The sequence below is a fragment of the Dipodomys spectabilis genome, unplaced genomic scaffold (genome assembly GCF_019054845.1).
Source record: "Dipodomys spectabilis isolate Male_0828 unplaced genomic scaffold, ASM1905484v1 ptg000302l, whole genome shotgun sequence".
NCBI classification, from domain to species: domain Eukaryota; kingdom Metazoa; phylum Chordata; class Mammalia; order Rodentia; family Heteromyidae; genus Dipodomys; species Dipodomys spectabilis.
This window is the reverse complement of record NW_024870979.1, coordinates 1,207,486-1,228,030: the sequence shown is the minus strand read 5'-3', so window position 1 is coordinate 1,228,030 and position 20,545 is coordinate 1,207,486. Positions and strand designations below refer to the sequence as shown.

General features: G+C 40.5%; 1 protein-coding gene across 5 annotated transcripts in view; it reads left to right on the top strand.

The window, feature by feature from the left end:
• Arid1b (AT-rich interaction domain 1B) overlaps window positions 1–20,545 on the top strand; it is a 328,395-nt gene that overhangs the window by 110,514 nt on the left and 197,336 nt on the right. For all 5 annotated transcript variants that reach the window (XM_042702061.1, XM_042702058.1, XM_042702060.1 and 2 more), the window contains exon 4: window positions 9,530–9,640. In XM_042702061.1, coding sequence (XP_042557995.1) covers window positions 9,530–9,640 — 111 coding nt within the window. The remainder of the gene's footprint in view (window positions 1–9,529; window positions 9,641–20,545) is intronic.

Below are 20,545 nucleotides of genomic sequence, written 5' to 3'. Positions count from 1 at the left end.
GATAGACCTACTGTATTCTTCCTAGCATAGACCAACAGCTGTACAACAGTGTTTACTCTCTGAGTATCTTAGTTACTTAGCAAGCTAACATTTCCATCTTTTAAAATGTACTTAAATTTAAGGCTTTAACTAAAAGAATTTGGTGACTTTATTTCCACTTGAAAATTCTACTTTTACTTTTTTGCTTGTTTACTTCCTCAAACTATATTACCTAAAAAGAATATCTTTGTGTAGAAGGAAAAACCTCTTTCAAGCTTTTAGTTTTGTGGGTTTTTTGGGGTTGTTTTAATTTCCAGTTGCTTTCCATTTAATCATTTTGGGGCCATGCAGGTTTATGTCATGGCTCCTGGTCCTCTCTCAGGAAACTGTCATGAAATCTGTCTTCTTTATACCTATCGTTGTATATAAGGGTTTTCCTGCTGCCTCCGTTTCCTGTTCTGATTGTCCTCTAAGATGCAGAGTAGGACTCTGCTGTTTCCTTGTGGCACCCATAGCTTTAGTGTCTTTCTGCCCATGCCCTTCTGACAGGAGCCCCTTGTGAGTGCTGGGGGCAGTAGCCCTGTCAGTGTGTCTGCTGTGAGGGGGGGTGGTGGGCGTGGGGCGGCTTCTGCTGACGCAGCTCTGAGCCACGACCTGGGCACTCAGCAGCTTCCCGTAACCCAGGCTTTCTCCATGGCTTCAGACTACACTGCTGCTTTCCTAGCAGGGAAATCTTTCTGTTCTTAGACAAGAGTGGTACCAAGTAACGGAAACTTACAGCTTATTTGGAGACAGTGTATCAAGATGAATTTGTTTTTTAATGTCTTTGTATAAAACAGTGAGAGAATTTCAATCTTGGCTTTTTTACAGCTTTACTTTGTCATGCTGTCAGAACTTTTTGAAGGAAATATTAAGCATCATGAGTGTATACTTCTATAGATATAAATTTCCCTTGTGTTTATTATGAGTGACTTGACATGTCAGTTTATGCAGCTATTTGACTTTGGCTTCTGCAGTCATGTCCTCAGCCTGTACTCCTGGCTCAACACTTCAACCCATTGCACAGGTCAGATGGAGGCGTTGTGTCCCATCACCTGTAACCCCCCCATTCCCCCCCCCCCCCCCACCAGCTGTTCTCCAGCAGAGATTCTCAGAACTGGGTTTCTCCCTTGTTCCTAACCTGTGGTTAAGTCAGCCACACCTTCTCCAGAGCGCTCACCTTGTGGCCGGAGAGGATAATTCTCATTTCAGTGAGTCACCACGACTAGTTCCACAGGTGTTTTTCCTTATCTTGAAAGGCCGTGGCTGAGGCCACCTTCCCACTGACTTGGCCAAGAGTAAACAGTGTGAGTCAGGGGCTGGAGAGGATGAGCAGAGCTCGTCTTTCTCACAAAAGCTTCTTGTAATTGTTTAACCTCAGGTCTTTTGGGAAGGGAAACAAAAACCTACTTCAAAAGTGTAACTGTTAGTGAGCGCACAGCAAGCCATCCCAAGACTGTGTCATTGTGGGGAGTGTGTCATGCTACAAGTCCAGTGATTAGTCAGACCTTCTCTGGGCCCGATGAGCTCCCCACAGCGGGTGTGTTAGAGGTACAGTGTTGGTGGGTGTGCCTTTAAGGCAGTTTTGAGAGAATGCGTGAGTCTGGTCAGAGGAGAAGATGTGAGCTTGGTCAGGGACCATTTCTTTGTTGGTGAGCGATGGTCCCTTCTGAACTGGTGTAGGCTGGAAGGTCACGTGACGGTTTAGATGGTCCTGGTAATGCTGACAGCTAGTGACTTTTCTTGCTTTTTCCTCAGTGATTAAAAAAGAAATAAAGTATTTTTATTCGGTTTTTATTTAAGGAAACAAAGAGAAGTAGTACCAGCTTAGCAGTTAACTTCTAACATCGAGTCACTGGGCAGAAGTTCTGCTCACGAGTGGAAGTGCAGATACCTGAGCTTAAACGGGAAGGCGTGTGGTGCTGGCCAGCGGCTGTCGGATGGAGACCAGGGAACCGAACGCGTCTGGCGAATAGACGTTCATTTTAAAACACGAGAGCAAAATATTTTAAAATGATTCTTCTGGGATGTCCAGTTTAATATAATAGAGATTCTTTGAGTTGAACTTGGAACAAATACTTCATCTGAATGACAACTTGTAGCAGCATGCAGTGGGGGGGGGGGGGAGCGGGGCACTGGAGCTCCAGGGCCGCGCTGTGCACAGCAGCGGTGCAGCGCATTGTGTGCAAACACTTCTCTGTTGTCAAAATCATGTAACTGTTCATTTCTGTATTATTTGTGTGACAGGTTAACTTTAAGTCACTCCTGAAGCTTTTGAGGAGAACTGACCTTATTTTTAAAAAAAACCTCACGTTACGTCACTAATAGGCTCTTTTCATTATGTTCAGGTTTTATTATAAGCCAAGTCAAGAACATTTACAGCATGTGTCATTACTTAGCCTAATACTAAAACTATTGGACTGCAGGTTGGTAACCGTTTTTCTTTGTTTTTAGGGCAGTTGCTAGTGAAGCTTGGGATCAGGTTGAAATTTGCTTACCCTGTTGGCACTTAGGCTTTGAACTGTGGCTGGGAAATTTTCTTTAAATTTCAAGGGTAGTGAGCCTCTGAGAAGAAAGCTTTCTGTTTACCCCAAAGGGAAGCTAGGACCACTCCTAGACTGTCCCTGGGTGCCTTTGTCCCTCCTTGCAGTCTGTGAGGCTGGGGCTAGAGCAGTGTGGAGCACAGTGGGGGTTGGGGCTCTGTCTGGGTCCTCTTTCTTTCCTGGTAAGATGCACAGTACCTAGAAAGTCAGGTCTGTGTGTGCTGCACTAACCTTGGTGTGTGTTTTGGTGGTTGCTTTCAGGGATGCAGACCTCCCCCCTGCCCCCGCCCCCTTCCCTACTGAAGAATGCAGAAAAACAGCTTTTGGAGGAAGGATGCTTGAATGTCATTTGGCATGAGCTTTCTCCTTAATTGCTTCGGAGTGGTTCTGTCATTTGTTGCAAGTGTGTCTGCTTGAGCCTTTGCTGTTTACTTTAAAGCAGAGAGGAAAGGAGGAGAAAACCCTTAGCTCTTACACACGTTTCTCCCAGGATTAAAGGCATTCGTGACTTGTAATGAAAAACTTTTCAGTGGTCATTTATGTTTCAAGGTAGAACTGGGAATCTAATTGCATTGGATTATAATTTGATAGTGCTATTTATTTTTCCTGTTTAATGTTTTAAAAGTATTTTTTTCTAGTAATAATAAAAAAGAAACCCAACCAGGAATTTAGGGGCTATACAGTGATAATAACAATATTTTCAGTGCTTAATTTATTTTAGAAAGGTGGTAGAAAAGGGCCTCTTCTTAGGATAGCCAACTAGAAGCCTCTGTACTCAGTATATCTTAAAAAGATGGAGGAGAGCACAGCATCAGGTCATGACTGTATGCCTTGGGGAAGCAAAGGAAATGCTGTCTTATGAGATGCATTTGTTAAAGGCTAAAGAAGACCTTGAGAGCAGGGTTATTTGCAAGATGAGTGTTCAGAGCACACTCTTAAGAGTGGGCAAGTTAGTTAGCATCCTGTCTGTCTGTCTGTCTGTCTGTGTCTGTGTTTTCATCACTGGCTCTGACAGAAAAGGATTTAGGAAATAATAAGCAGGCATTTGGGCACGTGGTCTTGTTCTCTGGCTCTTGTTCTTTGGTTCTGGCTTCTTCGACTCAGTGCCTGGAGTAGAATGCTTTGCCGTCCAAATGCAGGTCCTGTGCCGAACTAGTCTCGAACCTGAGAATGGCTCCTGCACAACGCCCTCCAACTCCCTGTCTGCTCTCTTCTCTGATACTCAACCTCCATGGGTACCCAGTGCTAGGGTTGGAAAAAGAAAGAGGGGTAAGCAAGAACAGGGCGCTGGTGGCTTACACCTGTAATCCTACCTACTCAGGAGGCTGAGATGTGAGGATCAAGGTTCAAGGTCCAAGCAGGAAAGTTCCTGAGATTCTCATCTCCAATTAACCACCAGAAAGCCAGAAGTGGTGCTGTGGCTCAGTGTGGTAGAGCACTAGCTTGAGCAGAAAGAGCTTAGGGATAGTACCCAAACCCTGAATTCAAGCTCCACAACTGACAAAGAAAAGAAAAGAGGTGAGCAAGTATCATTATCAAAGTTCATTATATTTATTTGTAGTTTTCTCCTCCCTTGATATTTATATTCTGATGAAAGAAGATTCGGGAGAAACATATGGCCACTCTTAGCTGCTCCATTTGTGTTTATAATGCCCATTTCAGTGTTAAAATATGAAAACTGTAAACCTAATTTAACATTCTTTATGAATTCTTTTAATTAAAAAATTTGTGTGCATGTATGTGTACCCTTGCTAGTACTAGAGCTTGAACTCTAGGCTTCTTAGTTTGAGTTTTTGAACCCCACCTCTTCGTGCTGGTACTGGGTTTGAACTCAGGCAAAGGCCCTGTCCCTTAGCTATTTCACTTATGGAGAGAGTTCTAGAGCCACAGCTCTGTTTCCAGCTGTTTGCCAGTTAGTTGGAGGTGAGTCTTACAGACTTTTCTGCCTGGGCAGGCATAGCTTCCGAGACGCCAAACCCTTAGATTGGGATGTTATTGAGTGAGGTACAGAAGTTAGGCCATGTCTGATGGGGTGCGCGGTAAGAAAGTCATTAGCGTAGACACAGGAGAAATGGTTCCCACAATCCTCCTCCACTTGTCAACTCAGCAGCCTTCATGTTATTCAACTTTGGTTTCTTCATCAGTGAAGTAGTATGTGATAGTAAATGGAAAGCACATGGATTCAATTACTCTCAGATAAAAATACTCAATCAAATTTATCTGTACTGAACATGGACAGACCTCTTTCCTTGTAATGAGTCCTTAAACTGTAGATGGTCACCGTTATTTGCGTAGCCTTGTATTAGGTATGGCGAGTGCAGTAGGGATGATACCAAGTCTGGGAGCACATACGTTGAATAAAGAACAAATAGTATGCCATTTTATGAAAGGGGTCTGAGCATCCACAAAGTTTGGTGTCTGCACAGGAGTAGATGTTAGAACCAGTATTCCACAGATACCTTAGTACATGAGGGACCATATATGCTTATGTATTTTCGGGTTCTGTGGGACGACCAGAAGTTTCTTGAATGAATAAAATGTGGAAAAACACCTGGCAAATCATATAAGCTGTGGATTTTGCTCTGCTGCTTCCTAGACACCAGACGAAATCCTAGTGCTTGAATGAACTATTTTAATTTAATTTTTTTTTTTTTTTTTTGGTTCCGGTCGTGAGGCCTGAACTCTGGGCCTGGGTGCCGTCCCTCAGCTCTTCAGCTCAAGGCTAGTGCTCTAGCACTTGAGCCACAGCACCACTTCCGGCTTTTTTCTTTTTGCTTATGTGGTGCTGAGGAATTGAACCCTGGACCTCAGGCATGCAAGGCAAGCGCTCTACCACTGAGCCATCTTCCCAGCCCCGAATGAACTGTTTTAAATGTTTTAAGATAATACTAATTGGTAGTACTGAACACTATATGCTTCTTAGGAGAAGGTTTCTACTGTCTGAGGAGGCAGGTCCTCCCACATCTTGGTTTTATATATGAAGAAACTTGGTAATGAGTTACAAAACTGAATTTCATGGGTGCTGTATAGATTTTAAAACTTAGTGTTTTCATTTACTACTTTTTCCTACAAAGACTTAAGAGAGTTGAATATTTACAATGCCTTATTTGGCTTTATGAATCTTTAGGGCTCCTTTGATTATTAAAAATTACAGCTAGGCTCTGGGGGCCCATGCGTGTAATCCTAGCTGCTTAGGAGGCTGAGATCTGAAGATCACTATTTAGAGCCAGCCCAGACAGACAGATCCTCCAGAGTCTTATCTCTTAATTAACCAGCAACACGCTGGAAGCAGAGCCCTTGCTCAAGATAGAGCTCCAGCTTTGAGCTGGAACAACCTACCCAGAGCATGAGGCCTTGAGTTCAAGCTCTAGCACTGGCAGGAAAAAAAAAGCCCCCTATACATAATTACTTGAATCCTTCCCAGCTGACTTCATGTCTCTTGCTAGAACTTTAGGAAATGTGGCTTGAGGCAACTTTTTACTTGGGACTAACTGGTGATTTAGGGAGAAGTTCTTGGGAAGACAATGAAAAGCTTCTTTCCTAAGGCCCCAGAGCCAGTGTCTTGGATCCAGGGCTCTGATGTGGTAACCTCAGAGGAGAGAGCGCTGCCCTTTTGCTCCCTGCAGGCTTCCTGCTCTCTGCAGGCTTGGACAGCTGCTGCCACCCCGGATTGCAGAGACGTGCCACGCTACGTTCTTGTTTAGCCAGGCATTTCCCCCACGAGGAACTGGCTGTTAATATACAAAACTTATCAGTAAGAATTGTCCCTAAACAGCTTGTATAGGCCTGTCCTTTTTCTTGAATGCTTTTTACAAACTCTGGAAAATAATTACTCTTTTGAATGAAAAGAAACCAAGTACAGGAAATCAGGCTTTTAAGCAGTGAAGCCAATGTAAGACTCAGCCTGTTAGATTTATGCTAGAAGATGAGATTCAGCAAGGATTACTGAGCCAACAAGTAGGCTTCACTTTGGCAATCTACTGGAAAAACAAATCTGATAAGGTTAATTTGAAGATGACTGAAGTCCTTCCTTCCTTCCTTCCTTCCTTCCTTCCTTCCTTCCTTCCTTCCTTCCTTCCTTCCTTCCTTCCTTCCTTCCTTCCTTCCTTCCTTCCTTCCTTCCTTCCTTCCTTCCTTCCTTCCCTCTCTCCCTCCCTCCCTCCCTCCCTCCCGGCCTTGAACCCAGGGCATGCTACTTGCTAGGAAAGTGCTCTAGTTCTATAATTTTGTTGTGAATAGTACTTCGTGGTTTTCCATTGAGGTTATATTTTCTGCCAAAGCTCCCATTGTGATTAGCATTTAATTCATTTCATAGTAAAATAGAAGTAGCTTATGCTCTGGGCCTTTCACTAGACTCTTGTGGTAGCTTTGGTTTTATCATTGTAATAGACCCTAGTGTGCCTCTTCTGGTCCTGCCTCTTGCTATCCTGCAGTAAAGGACCCACAAAGCAAAAAAAAAACCATCTATAGTACACATTTAGTAAGTGTCCACTACATTGGTTAATACATCATTCATAATCTTTAAAATAATTTTAGTTTTTGTGTTTGTGGTACCAAGGAATTGAACCCAGGGCCTCATGCATGCTAGGCAAACAGTCTGCCACTAAGCCACATTCCTTGCCCCCATCATTCTTAATTTTAAATGCAGTGCAAACCACTTTTTCTGATGACATTTTATTAACTTCCTTGTATTTATTATTAACTTATATTTATTTCTTATTGAGGTAAAAATAAATATGTGCCTAAACATAAATATAGCATTGAAGTGAAAATGTTCAAAATTGTTATGGGTTGTAACTTTTACATGTTTATTAAAACAGCCAAACATAGACTTTGTAGTTTCTCTGTATATTTTATGCTTGCGATGATTGTCAGAAATTAGCAGTTAGGATCTAGTCTGTATGCTCTCCGTTAATCATTCATTAGACACAAACACAAACTAAGGTAGAACAAGATTCCTTTTTAGTGAAAATTTCAGTTTGGTTTTATTTCCAACTATATTTAGTAATTGAAAGCTTTCTGTGGTTAGAATAGCACTTTAGGTTTTGGTAGAATCTACTTATTTTAAACGTTTAAAGCTTTGAAAATGAAATGTGACGTCATGATATGTTTTTCTGATAGTATTCATCCAGTTAGATCAGTGTTACCCCTTTTAGGGGGATTAATTTATAAATTGGAATGTGTATATGCTATGGATGTCATGTCTTTCTCAACTTCTTTAAAAAGCAGTTCATGCAGCTATAAAGAGAAAACAGATAACAATGTAGCAGGTTACATGAGTCTTTCTGTTTGCTAACTGAAATTTACTAAAGACATGGTCTGGGCTCTGCAGGGAAACCGTGATGCACAGGCCCAGGGCCTGCTCACTTGGTTGTCCATTGTGCTGCAGGCTGTACCTTTGTGTTGTCTCTGTAACAGGGTGAAGGCCAGTGAATGGAGGCCTTGTGCCCCATTTAATTTGAAAACCAGACCATTAGCCTACAGGAAACACAAAGCACTCGGCAGGAGGTCTCTGAGGCTTGTAGCTGGAGGATGAGGAGGGTGGTAATCTTTTTGCCCTTGCTTTTGTCCCGCACTAATTGTTACCCTCTGCTGGCTGCCAGATTGAAGAGCTACCCCTTTAAGTGTCTTTGGATCTCCTGTGTTTACTTCCACCTTCCCACACTGAGGTTACCAAGGGAAAGCCAGTGTGAAAATACAGTACTCCTAGAAGTTAAATCTTTTAGTTGTTGTTTGTGGTTAATTTCCTCTTTAAAAGGAATAAAGGCTGATAGTGAAAACATTGCATTGTTGAATGCTTCTTTATTTTTGGAGTCTGTTTAAAAGCAGTTAGCCACCAGTACTGGGCTAGTGTTGACTAGTTAAATCTGGTTGTGCAGCTTGTTGATTTTGTAGTACCAGCCTTTTGCTTTAGAAGATGTGTAATTTTAAGTGTATCTGTAGGAGAAGGCTGCAGAAGCTTTCTATACAGCTTTACTAGTAAATGTTACATTTCGAAGTAGTATTTAGGGGGAATATAGGAGAAGTAGAATTTGGATATGATGTTTCTTTAATGCCAACACCTATTTGAACTGACAGGAAAGAGGAATTTTATTTTAAGGCAGTATTTTCCATTCTTCCTCCCCAACTACAAACTGGTTCTTCAGCTTTCAGTGCCAATTGAGACATGCTATAATAAGTCCTTAACATTCCGGCCTTGGAGTGTAAATGATGGTAGGGTGTTCAGTGGCAGAGCACACACGTTTAAGGAGCTAGTGATAAATATGCTGTGTAGTACCATGTGGTATTTGGATTGTATAATCCTGTTTCACCACAGTGCTGAAACCATGCATGTTGGGAGCTGACGAAAGCGTGTGAAAGCATGTTTCCCATTCGCAGCAGGTGGCATGGAGGCGTGTTTTGTTCCCCGACTGTTTTATTCCTCCTTAGGCTTTTCTGAAAACCATGATGCATGGGCATGTGGACTTCTGCACATGAATGTTTATTAGCTTTGTAGAAACCCCAGGATACTGTGAACTTAATAATAATCTACACTGTTTTGGAGGGGCATATTAAGATGTGGCTGACAATAAACTTTTTATTGTTTTTAAAATTGGAGATAATGTTAAAGATAGTTTGCCAAAGCCAGAATTAAATAGTATACTCAAAGCCAGAATTAAAAGTAATATAGTGAGCTTTTGGTTTGGTGTACCTTAAAAACTAAAGCTCTCAAATATAATACTTAGTTTGTGTGACACCCTTCTTAGTGCAGCTACTTATATATGTATTTCTGCAATTGATTTGTTGCTTTGTTTTTGTTTTGGCTTTGACAAAGTGTTCAGGAAATAGCAGCTACCATGCACATGTAAGGTAGCTAAAATATGGCATTACTTGATACTTTGTGATGAGCTTTTGTTTCATTTTGATTACCGAAACAGCTTGCAATGCCTATGAGTATTTATGAGGAATTTCTGTTTGTGTTCGTTTAGGATATGTCTCAGGAAGGTTATGGAACTAGATCTCAACCTCCTCTGGCTCCTGGAAAACCCAACCACGAAGACTTGAATCTCATTCAACAAGAAAGGCCCTCAAGTTTACCAGTAAGACATTAATGTGCTGTTTTGGAAATGTAATGAGTTAAAGATTTTTAGAAAGACTTACCTTTTTTCTTTTGGTTTATTCGATTTCATATTACAACAAGGGAGACTTTACATTTATTATCTATGTTTTTAGAGTTTAATTTGGACAAGTGCTGTTATTCTGGATAAGTAATGTGCAGTCATCTCTTGTGGAGCAGACAGCAGTGGAAAGTTTTATTTGGCTGGCTGGCTTTGTGTGCAGGAAGATACTGCTGTTGTGCAACTTAGCTTTCTTTAGCTTGTTGCCTTTTGTACAGTTACAAAACAAAGTTGTCAGTGCAAGGACTGAAGACAAGAATTCTTTTGCAAAGAATATAAATGAAATTACACATCTGATATAGTAATTTGTATTACTCCCAGGAATTTATAATTTGTATAAGGAAATAATGAGGCCAGGCACTGGTAGCTCACGCCTGTAATCCTACTCAGGATTACAGCTACTCAGGAGGCTGAGATCTGAGGATTGTGATTCAAAGCCAGCCTGGACAGAAAAGTCCCCTTAAGACTCTTACCTGCAATTAACCTCTTAAAAATCAGAAGTAGTGCTGTAGCTCAAGTGGTAGAGCGCTAGCCATGAGTACAAAGAATCAGGGATAGCACCCAGGCCCTAAGGTCAAGCCCCAGGACTGGCAAAAAAGAAAAAAAAAAGAAATAATGACAAATTATAAAAAGAAAGTAGTTTAAAATATGACAAAGCAGCGTGTGAGGTATTTCTGTCAGCACCGGCTGTTTGGTGCTTGGGCATGTGTTGTTCAGAGTAGTGGTGGCTATGGAGCACGGTGCCAGAGGTCGCACCAAAACGAAATTTTCTGCAACGAACTCAAAGAATAAATCTGTACAAGTAAATGATTTACATTAATTTTGTTGTTAAAATAATTTGGCTTGAAGGATTAGTTATTACTTAATTTTTATTAAGATTTGCTTAATTGCAGTTCAGAATGTCCATTTTAATTTTAATTTCAACTATGTTTGCACCTAGTAAAATTTATTACCCCTTCTAAATCTTTGAGACCAAGGGCTTACCATGAATGTGGTGGGTGGTGTGTGCCATGCGTACACGCCACACACGTTTAAAATGACACGTGTAGCCGTGGAGAAGGCAGGTGCTGGCTGTAGGGTGCACCGTTTCTGCATGGACTGCGTGTGGTTTTGAAACCCTTCATTTTAAAGGCTGTGTAATTTTTATAATGGGAAAGGGTGAAGCCTTCTCCTGGTTCTATTTATTTAAGTTGTATTGAGTCATTTATTGTCTTGTTGTTTGGATTTTGAAAGAATGGAAAAGGTATAGATTTTGTGCTTGGAGCTCTTGTAAAGCTGGAGGGGCATAGAGTGTGTGTGGCACACATGCTCTCTGTTAACAAATGGAATAGTTGCTGAATATTTGAAACTGGTTTATGGTCCTAGGGAATTTAAATTGACTTATGGAAAGCAGGTGAGTAGTGAATCCCCCCCCCCCCCCCCCCCCCCCCCCCCCCCCCGCCATGCGTGCGTGCGTGCGTGCGTCCGTCCCCGTCCCAACTTTGTAGGCCTATTCTTGGGGGCTGATTTGTACTGTGACACAGGTTGGAAAGGTTGTCTTATACTAATAACCATTTTCTGAGTGGACTTAAGAATAATGCTCATTCTGTACCGCCTCCTTTGTGTCCTTTTTGAGAACCTGAGCATCCCTCCCTAGTCTATTATTGTCATGGTTGCATTTTGAGGGACTGCTTGTCATTCAGCAAAGTCTTAAATCTGCATATAATTGGGAATAGTTGAACTTGTTGCTGAATAATTCTATTTTTATCTTTGTATATTGAAGTAAGTTACAGTCTTGTTCATGATTTCCTTGCCTATCTCCAAAGTATTTGAGGTTATTCATGATATTATTTTTATCCTAGACTGAATTTTTTAAAATTTGTTATTGTAAAGGAGATGTGCAGAGGGGTTACAGTTTCATCAGTCAGGTAAAGAGTCTATTTCTTTTTGGACAGTGTCACTTCTTCCCTCTCTTTCACCCAGTTTTTCCTTCTTGTCCCTACCTACAAGTTGTCCAGTTCATTTCAACATAGTGTCTAGTGAGTACCACTGCTGCATTTCTTCACCTTCTGTGCCTCCCCTTACCCTCCCAAAGAGAGACAAACAAGACAAAAAGAAAAGAAAAATAGCAACAAAGAAAAATACCTCTTGTTTCCTTTCCTGGAGTTGATTTAGGTAAATATTATTTTATATGATCAGCGGCATGTAGGCATTGTGCCTTTGTGTTCCTTCCCAAACAGAAATATATTTTTAAACTCTTTGTTTTTTAACTCACAGGTAAATAGGCCAGTAGATTCAGGACTACGCTAATCATGTTTCCCTATCTTTTTTAGAGAGCAAAATTTCCAGAGTTTATGACAAGTGTATATAAGGATCAATTACTAAATAAATCTGGTATAACTAAAGCCTCTGATCTGTTAGGATGGAAATTGGCTTTATGTAAATGAAGTTTAGTGTACCATATTTTCCTCATTGAGTCCTGTGTGTATAAGCAATTTCTATATGAGATTTACAATTATATTTTTGTTTATGTGGATGTTTCTTTTATAATTTGTGCATAATTAAGGTAATTATGGCTTCAGGGAACAACCTGTTAGTGTTCTTGTATGGTTCTAATATTGAGGATTTTCCTTCCTTTTTCTTCTTGTGTCTCTTTTTCTCCTTCCCTTTCCCTCTCCCCTTTCCCCTCTCCCCTCTCCCTTCTCCCCTTTCCCCTCTCCCCTCTCCCCTCTTCTCTTCCCCTCCTCTCTGGGGTTTGAACTCAGTGCCTGGGTGCTGTCCCTGAGCTTTATTGCTCGAGGCTAGTGCTCTGCCACTTGAGTCACAACTCTACTTTCAGGTTTTTTTTTTTTTTTTTTTTTTTGTGGTGGGTGTTGAATTTTGGGCCTGGGCGCTGTCCGTGTATTCTTCAGCTCAAGGCAAATACTCTACCACTTGAGCTACAGCACCACTTCCGGTTTTCTGGTGGTTCATTGGAGATAAGAGCCCAGGCTGGCTTTGAACTGTGATCCTCAAATCTCAGCCTCCTGAGTAGCTAGGATTACAGGCGTGACCCATCGGCACCCAGCTTACTTCCAGCTTACTTGAGTGGTTAGTTGGGAGATAAGAGTCTCATAGACTTTCCTACGTGGGCTGGTTTTCAGATGCGATCCTCAGATCTTAGCCTCCCAAGTAGCTAGGATTATAGGTGTGAACCACCCGTGCCCAGCTAGTATCAAATATTTTTCCAGAGTTATTTTAGTAACTACTTTAGTCCTCTAACTTGGATAAACTAATACCTTAGGTACCTTGAATCTGTTGTCTAATGCCCAAATCTGATACTGGATCTTCTGTAGTCTTTTTTCTCTTACATTGTACTTTTCCCTTTGAAATATCAGTGGCATAAATTTTGTGTTTCTACTTTAGGTTACCACAAGTTTTAAGTCTTAATTGGACCATCGTAAATGTAATATAGTGATTTTATGTATATATTGTAAGCTTGTCCATTATAGATTACGGTAATTCCTTAACATTCTTTTCTTTTTTGGTTGCCTTGGGGTTTTATAATATTTTCTGCATGACTTGTTTTCTCAAGTTCGGTACACAGTTATCAACTTTCTATACAAAGTCAGGATACTCCCCAGATTCCGAAGCCAGAGCTCTAGTTTGATCTCTCAGTAAGCTGGCTTCTTCTTCCCTTGAACAGGTTTGTATTTGTCGGGGTCATTATGCTCTTTAGTTATGTTTTCAGTAGACTTAGAGGGAGTCTTACATCATCTGCAGAAAGCAAAGGAAAGGGCTGGTAAATTAATGCTTGTTCTTTGTTCTTGTCTTGGACCATGACCAGTGATATTTACTTTTTACTTAAGGGACTCAGCTTAAGCTTAGCACAAGAGTCCTTTAATATTGCCCGCTTAATTCTGTACTTCCTAATCATACAGATTTCCCCCCCATTGAGATCCGTTCATTTATATATCCTTGTGTTTTAATTGGTAATATATTTTCGCATATTGTATGCAATGTAACAAAGTTTGAAGGGCTTTTCCCATTAGGATATTATCACTTAATATTTTTCCCTTCTCTGCCTTTAGCATTGGTAGAGAATGAAGCAAACATTTTAGCAAAATACAGTGGAAGATCCAACAGACAGCGCTGCTTTTCTTCTGCTTGATTTTACAAACATTGAATGTATCTCACTTTGACATCCATAAAACCTCAAGTATGATTGCTAAATGTTTGTTAAACCTTTATCACTGTGACGTTGACAATTCATTCTTCTTTTTAGTTATTTTATAGCAATCTTTGCTCTTTTGTTTAGACTAAGAACCTTTCATGGTATTTACTACATTTTATTTAGTATTTTCTGAAAATCACTTATATAAAAACTTATTTGAAATCCTTCCCCCACCCCCACCCCTAGTTTCACATCTTAATTTTTGTTGTTTTTAGTCTTTTTCATAGTACTGAATTGTACTGCCTTGTCCTCATATAGTAATGATATTATTTTGTGAGTATATTAACTGTTCTGGCAAGTTGGTTATTCTCCAGACCATTCTGTTTTTATTCAATGACATTTAACTTTTACCTTGGTCTTTGTCGTCAAGAAAAGAAGTAGGCATTTTGGATAATTGAGCTCAGAAGCACCGAAACTTCCTTTTTCCTGAGGTTCTGGGGCCATAAGCTTTCCAGGCAGGTACTCTACTACTTGAGCAATGCTCCCAACCTGAAAACACCCCTCTCCCTTTCCCTTTCTCTCTCCCTTTCCCTTTCCCTCCCTCTCTCTTGATTTTTCTTTTCTTTTTTTTCTTTTTGTCAGTTATGGAGCTTGAACTCAGGGCCTGGGCACTGTCCCTGGGCTCTTTTGCTCAAAGCTAGACCTTTGTCAGTTTTCTGGTGGTTAATTGGAGATAAGAATCTCTTTGTCTTTCCTGTCTTGGCTGGCTTTGAGTAAGTATCCTCAGATCTCAGCCTTCTGAGTAGTTAGGATTACAGGTGTGAGCCACCAGCACCTGGCAGTATATATGTTTTTACTTATAAAATTGACAGGTGTAATAATCACAATTTTAGTTAGAGTAAGGGTAAATAAGTTAATAAACTGTCTATGAATATGAGTAAAACTTAGTAAACAAAAAGAATTGAAGGTTTTATTTTCTTCCATTAGCAAAACAATGTTTTTTCCTCCAGGGATAGGGAGAATTTTTAATATATACTCAGGCCTGTAATCCTAGCTATTTGGGCGAGTGAGATAAGAGGATGGAGGTTTGAAGCCAGCCTGGTCAGGCTAAGCCAAGAGACTCTTTTCTCCAGTTAACCAGCATAAAGACAGAAGTGGAGGCATGGCTCTGATTGTGAGCCAGAAAAGCTGAGAAAGAATATTAGGCCCCAAGTTCAAGCCCCAATACCAAGGCTTACACATATATACACCACAGTTGTTTTTTCCTACGCAGAGGAGCTATTAGTTTTGTATTTCAGATTCTGGTTATTTGAGTTGAGTTCGGTTTTTTTATCTCTTGTTCTAATAGCATTGAGAATACGCTGCTCTGGTAAGCCTCTGTAAAGAGTGTCTATAAACACTGGCTGTTCTGGAAGGCCTGTCAGGTCATTAGAAACCTCTCTAACCCTTTCTTCCTTGAAGGAAACACCCATAGAGGCTGACATGAAGAGAGTTTGATCTTTCTGAGCTCACTAAATACTCTAAACGTGTGGAATAGTGCTTATGGCACTCTTGTTGGCTTTGCAATTAGAAGGAAGTATTGGGCTTCAGATAAAACATAGGGGTTTCTGTCCCATTGTTAAAGGAAAGAGGTAGTAAATGTTGGTTGCTCTTTTAAATAGTATTAAACAGGATATTGGAAGCCTAAAAGAAATGGTTAGGAAATTGTTATTACTAAGAATATCCTTTTGGTGTTCAGTATTAGCAGCAACACACACATAGTTCTGCCTTTAATGAAAGAGGACTCTAGTTAGGTTTTGTTTCTTTTTGTTTTAATCTTTAATGACATGTTAGGGGCAAAAGTCACACAGTTTAGAAGCATAAATATCAATGATAGGAGCTTTCACAAAGCACATACTTTTGATAATATAGCCTTTGACTGATTGGAAACTACTGGAATAAACTAGGTTAGACAACTGTGAATGCATCTGCTTTTCTCCAAGTTCACAACCCAGCTCTCAGAAGTATAACTTACCTGTTATGAGTTCAGGTTTTGCAAAACTTAGTATCTCTCAGACATATGGCTGATGAATGAACTCTTCGGAAACTTTATTTGTAGCTTGAACTTCATTTAAAGGGTTGTCATGAAAAGGTTAAGAGTGTAACTGTCTTCCATTGATTGATCCTTTCAAATCATTCTGAATGTTTAAAAAATTACAAGGTAATGAAAGAGAACTCTCATCTGTCTTCAGACATGGTGTATCAAGCCAGATGCAGCTGAAGACCTACACCATTCTTGTCGGTGTTCTCAGGCGTTACTCCACATTTGCTGTAGAGGAGTACTTGAGGGAACATTTTGTAAGCCTCTTGTGCTAGGTAGGACAGGAAGGGCAGATAGGGCAAGAAGAGCAGGTAGGCAAAGGGAAGGGGTGTTCTCTGCGGCACGGTGCCTTGCCTACTGGGAGTACCTAAGATGGACTGCATCAAGTGTGAAATTTCAAACTGAAGATATAGGCACAATTTCTTTCTTTCTTTCTCTTTCTTTCTTTCTTTCTTTCTTTCTTTCTTTCTTTCTTTCTTTCTTTCTTTCTTTCTTTCTTTCTTTCTTTCTTTCTTTCTTTCTTTCTTTCTCTCTCTCTCTCTTTCTTTCCCTCCCTCCCTCCCTCCCTTTCTTTCGTTCTTTCTTTCTTCCTCCCTCCCTCCCTCCCTCCCTCTCTCTCTTTCTTTCGTTCTTTCTTTCTCCCTCCCTCCCTCCCTCCCTCTCTCTCTCTCTTTCTCTCTCTCTCTCTTTCTTTCTTTCTTTCTTCACAAGGGGGGGTAACATACAATACTTGAATTTCTTCTTGTTGTGTTTTGGAATGTAATTTTAATCCCCAATTGATTTGAAGTGGAGATTCTGTTTAAATGAAGGTTGAAAAGAGAGTGTGTAAGGTCTCATACTTAGAAAAATTGAACACTTACAAATGTTTTTTTTTTTCTTACTGGATTATTTATTTAAGATGTGATATTCTGTACTTTTATTTCTCAAGGCTTGTTCGTGATACTAGTGATCATTTTGAAAATAGAGACTTCACTTAAACAAAGGGGGAAGTGGAAGGGTTTATGATTCCTTTCAAAGCAGAATTCCACTAACGCATTTGTTCTGCAAATGAAAATTCAATAAAGCATCAACAGTTTGGACTTCTTCCAGGACAGAAACAAGCTAAATATGACAGAAAGCTTGAATAAATTAATATTTAAGAGGAACTATAGTTTGCTTTTAATAACTCAAATGTTTATGTATAAAATGTTCCAAATTGTCGTCCTTGTTCTGGTAAATGTGTGTGCATGTATGTGTGTGTGTTGCTGGGGACTGAGCCCATGTCCACTTGCATGTTAGGCATGCTGTCTACCAGTCAGATATATGCCCTGCCCCAAAGTAGGTAATTCTAAATTCAGTATAGCTGACATGTTTGCTTAGAGACAGTTAACTTTAAACTTTTGTTTCAATTTTGAAACAGATGTTAACTAAGAATGCCCTCTGAAAACTTTTCCATGTGATAGTCTGAGGATTTCCACTTAAAGTATGGGGGGAAATGAGTTTCAACCCATTTTGTAGGGCTGTCAATTAGTCCTTTAAAATTAATGAGGGATTATGAAGGAGTACTACAAAAAATAGAGTAGACAAAAGTGGAGATTAGGAAGGGCTGAAGTATAACTGATTCACAGGATATTGGTTTTGATAATAGAAGGATAACGATGATCTCCAGTTGATAAATGAGGCTCATTAAGTAAGGGATGATAAATGCAGATGCTGCTGGCTAATAGAAAAGTCTGAACACAAAAGTTACCATAACAAATGGAGGCCTTCTGGGCTTGGACCTAAATTTGGCTCCAGGATGACCTGGGTGAGGCCACAGAGGGCTTCTCTGGGTGGCCTGGTTGTTGAGGCCATAGGAACCTCCCAGGTCACCATTGAGGGCCCCAGCCAAGCCTATTTGGCATTAGCCTGCCAGGTCTACAGACAGGAGGAGAAGCTGGAACATTGGGCACCAGGGGCTGAAGGGGAGATAGGAAGTAGCAGCCACGGCAGGGCGTGCTCACAAAGCCTGGACTTGGGCAGGAGAGCACATTTTACCTTACTCATTTCATTGCCGATTTGAGGAAGAACCAAGGGCCCTGGTGTTGTAAAGGCCTCTGGCGGCTGGATCTGCTGTTGGGTTTGTGTTCTACAGTGCCTGCAGGCCAGCTGGGCCTCCCCTACCCTCCTGAGGGGCTCTCTCGAGCGCCATTCCCTCCACACCCAGGCAGGGGCCAGCCAACAGGAGGCGAGTGGTGCCTTTTACTGTACATTATCCTACTTTCATGGGAAATAGCTTTTAATTTACAGATTTCCACGTTGCAGGTAAAGGGAAGGCACACATCTGTTTCCTATAACAAGGGATGTGTAAGCAGCAGGAGCTCATGGTAGCATTTGTAGACTGGTTATTTGCTTTTATGTTTCTTTGGGCCTGGAAGTAACTATGTTTAATATTAACTGTCAGTTTACAAGAGGAAATAAATACACGCAGAAAAGGTTCTCCTGACCAACGTTTTCCTGTTCTTCTGTCACAATGCAGGATTTTAGAGTTTCTCTCTCTCTCTCTCTCTCTCTCTCTCTCTCTCTCTCTCTCATCTTTTTCTTTTGCCTTATCTAAGTTGTTGTAAAGTAACTGAATGGTCTTGTTTTCCTTTGTTTGGGTCAAGAAATTTTAGCTGAAAATTGTTGCTGTGTGAAAGAAGATTATTGACTCAACAAGCCTTCAATTTTCCGTGAATAACACTCCCACCCCCTAGCTTCGGGAACATGCCGCGCGTGCATTCTATTTTAAAATGCAGACTGCAATTTAAAATAGGCAGTTTGCTGCCCCACTGAACTTTGTTTAAGCCTGGAATAAAAGGAAGAGAAAAGCTTTAAGCCACAGAAAAGTGACTAAGCTTTCTCTACTTTTTTTCCGTGATGCAGTTTATTAAAAACAGAAAAGGTTTTGGGTACTGTTGTACCCTTCCACAAGCCTGAATTTTACCAAATTTTAGACTGTGATGTGTACATCTTTTCACTTTATCTCATTTGAATATTTTTAAAGGTTCACTAAAATTCATTTGCAGTGTAGCCAGCGTGTATGTATTTATGCATGTTGTATATGTTTAGTGCATGTGAGAATATTGATTCCAAATTTAAGCATGCATTTTTAGCAGTAATTTATTGATAGCTTCTTTTTTGTGGGTGAGGTGCCACTTGAACCGTGCCTCCATGTCTTTTGCTGCTTTAGTTGTTTTTCAAGTAAGATCTTGTATATTTGTCCAAAGCTGGCCTCAGAGCAGGTATATCCTGAACCATATACCTCTTCTGTAGCTGGGACCATAGGCTTGTATCGCCACAGGAGCTTACGGAGTGAAATGGGAAGTCATTTTCTGGTTTCCAAGATGAGTGAACCTGTGACATGTCTTTTCTTTATGCAAAGCCTTCATTTTCAGAATGCTCTGACTACCACTGGGACCACGAATACAGTTTTAGAGAATTACCTCACTGATGAGATTGAATCAGCTGTTTTAAAGTGTGGGCAGCAAGCATGCAGAAGAGGAAATTGTGGACATACAGGCAAAGGAAAGGATGGAGCTTTTCGTGCCCTCAGCCTGGCTGAGCAGTACAGTCAGAGGAGCTGGTGACAAAGTCAGGGAGGTGTGAGATCAAAGCAAGTCCTCGGTGAACTTGCTTGAATTTTAAAATTGTTTTTTTAAAAAAGGCAATTCATCTTTCCTACTAAAGCCATATTTTATATAGTCTTTAAAATCCAACAAAACATTGTCAAAATAGGAATATATGCTGATGAACTCATAGCATTCAGTACAACTTTGCATTTCATTTAATTTGTGGATAAAGAATGTAGTAACAGATTTAGTATAAACAACCCAGAGAATCATACCTAACCCTACCTTGGTAAATGACAGGAGCTGCCTTAAGAAATAAGCTCAGGTGGAGGTGGTTGCGTTGGGAGCCAGGGCGTCTTGAATTTCTTTACTTTTAGGGTTGACATTAAATGTGTGTTCTAGTATATAGCTCTTTCCTTGAGTAAAGGCAGCTTGTCTTATATGCTTTCTTACATACTTCCATTTTTCAATGATTTAGACTATGTTCTTATGCCAGTTCTTTTCACAGGAGCATTTTCTTAGTTTGACATGCCTGCTACAGCTTTCCTTTAGCTGAAGCTTTTTTTTTTTTATTTTTATGTGTATCTGTTTGTGAGCTGTATATGAATTTAGTGCTTTTGCTCCTTGTCTTCTGTTGTCTTTATTCAAGTTACCGTTGCTGTAAGCATGGTATAGTAGTACTTGGGTATCTGGCTTTGTTAACATACAGTCTGTAGATGGTTTACCCCTTTTGAGCAATTCTAACAAATAGACTTGAGTCTTAGAGAAATGACTTTGAACTCAGTACAGTTATCCTTCTCTCTTCCCTCCCTTCTTTTTCTACCCCTTCCCTCCTCTCCCTTCCTCATTTTCTCCTTCCCTTCCTTGCTTCTACCACCTTCCCTCCTCTTGCTCCTCCCTTTCTCCTTCCCACATAGTATCATTGCTCATATTTAAACCTTGGAGGAGGGCTTTATGTGCACATGTACATTTGCACATATGCACAGTACATACATGTATCTGTCTAGCCTTTGTGCTCACTCCATAGCTTGGCATGACAGTTATCA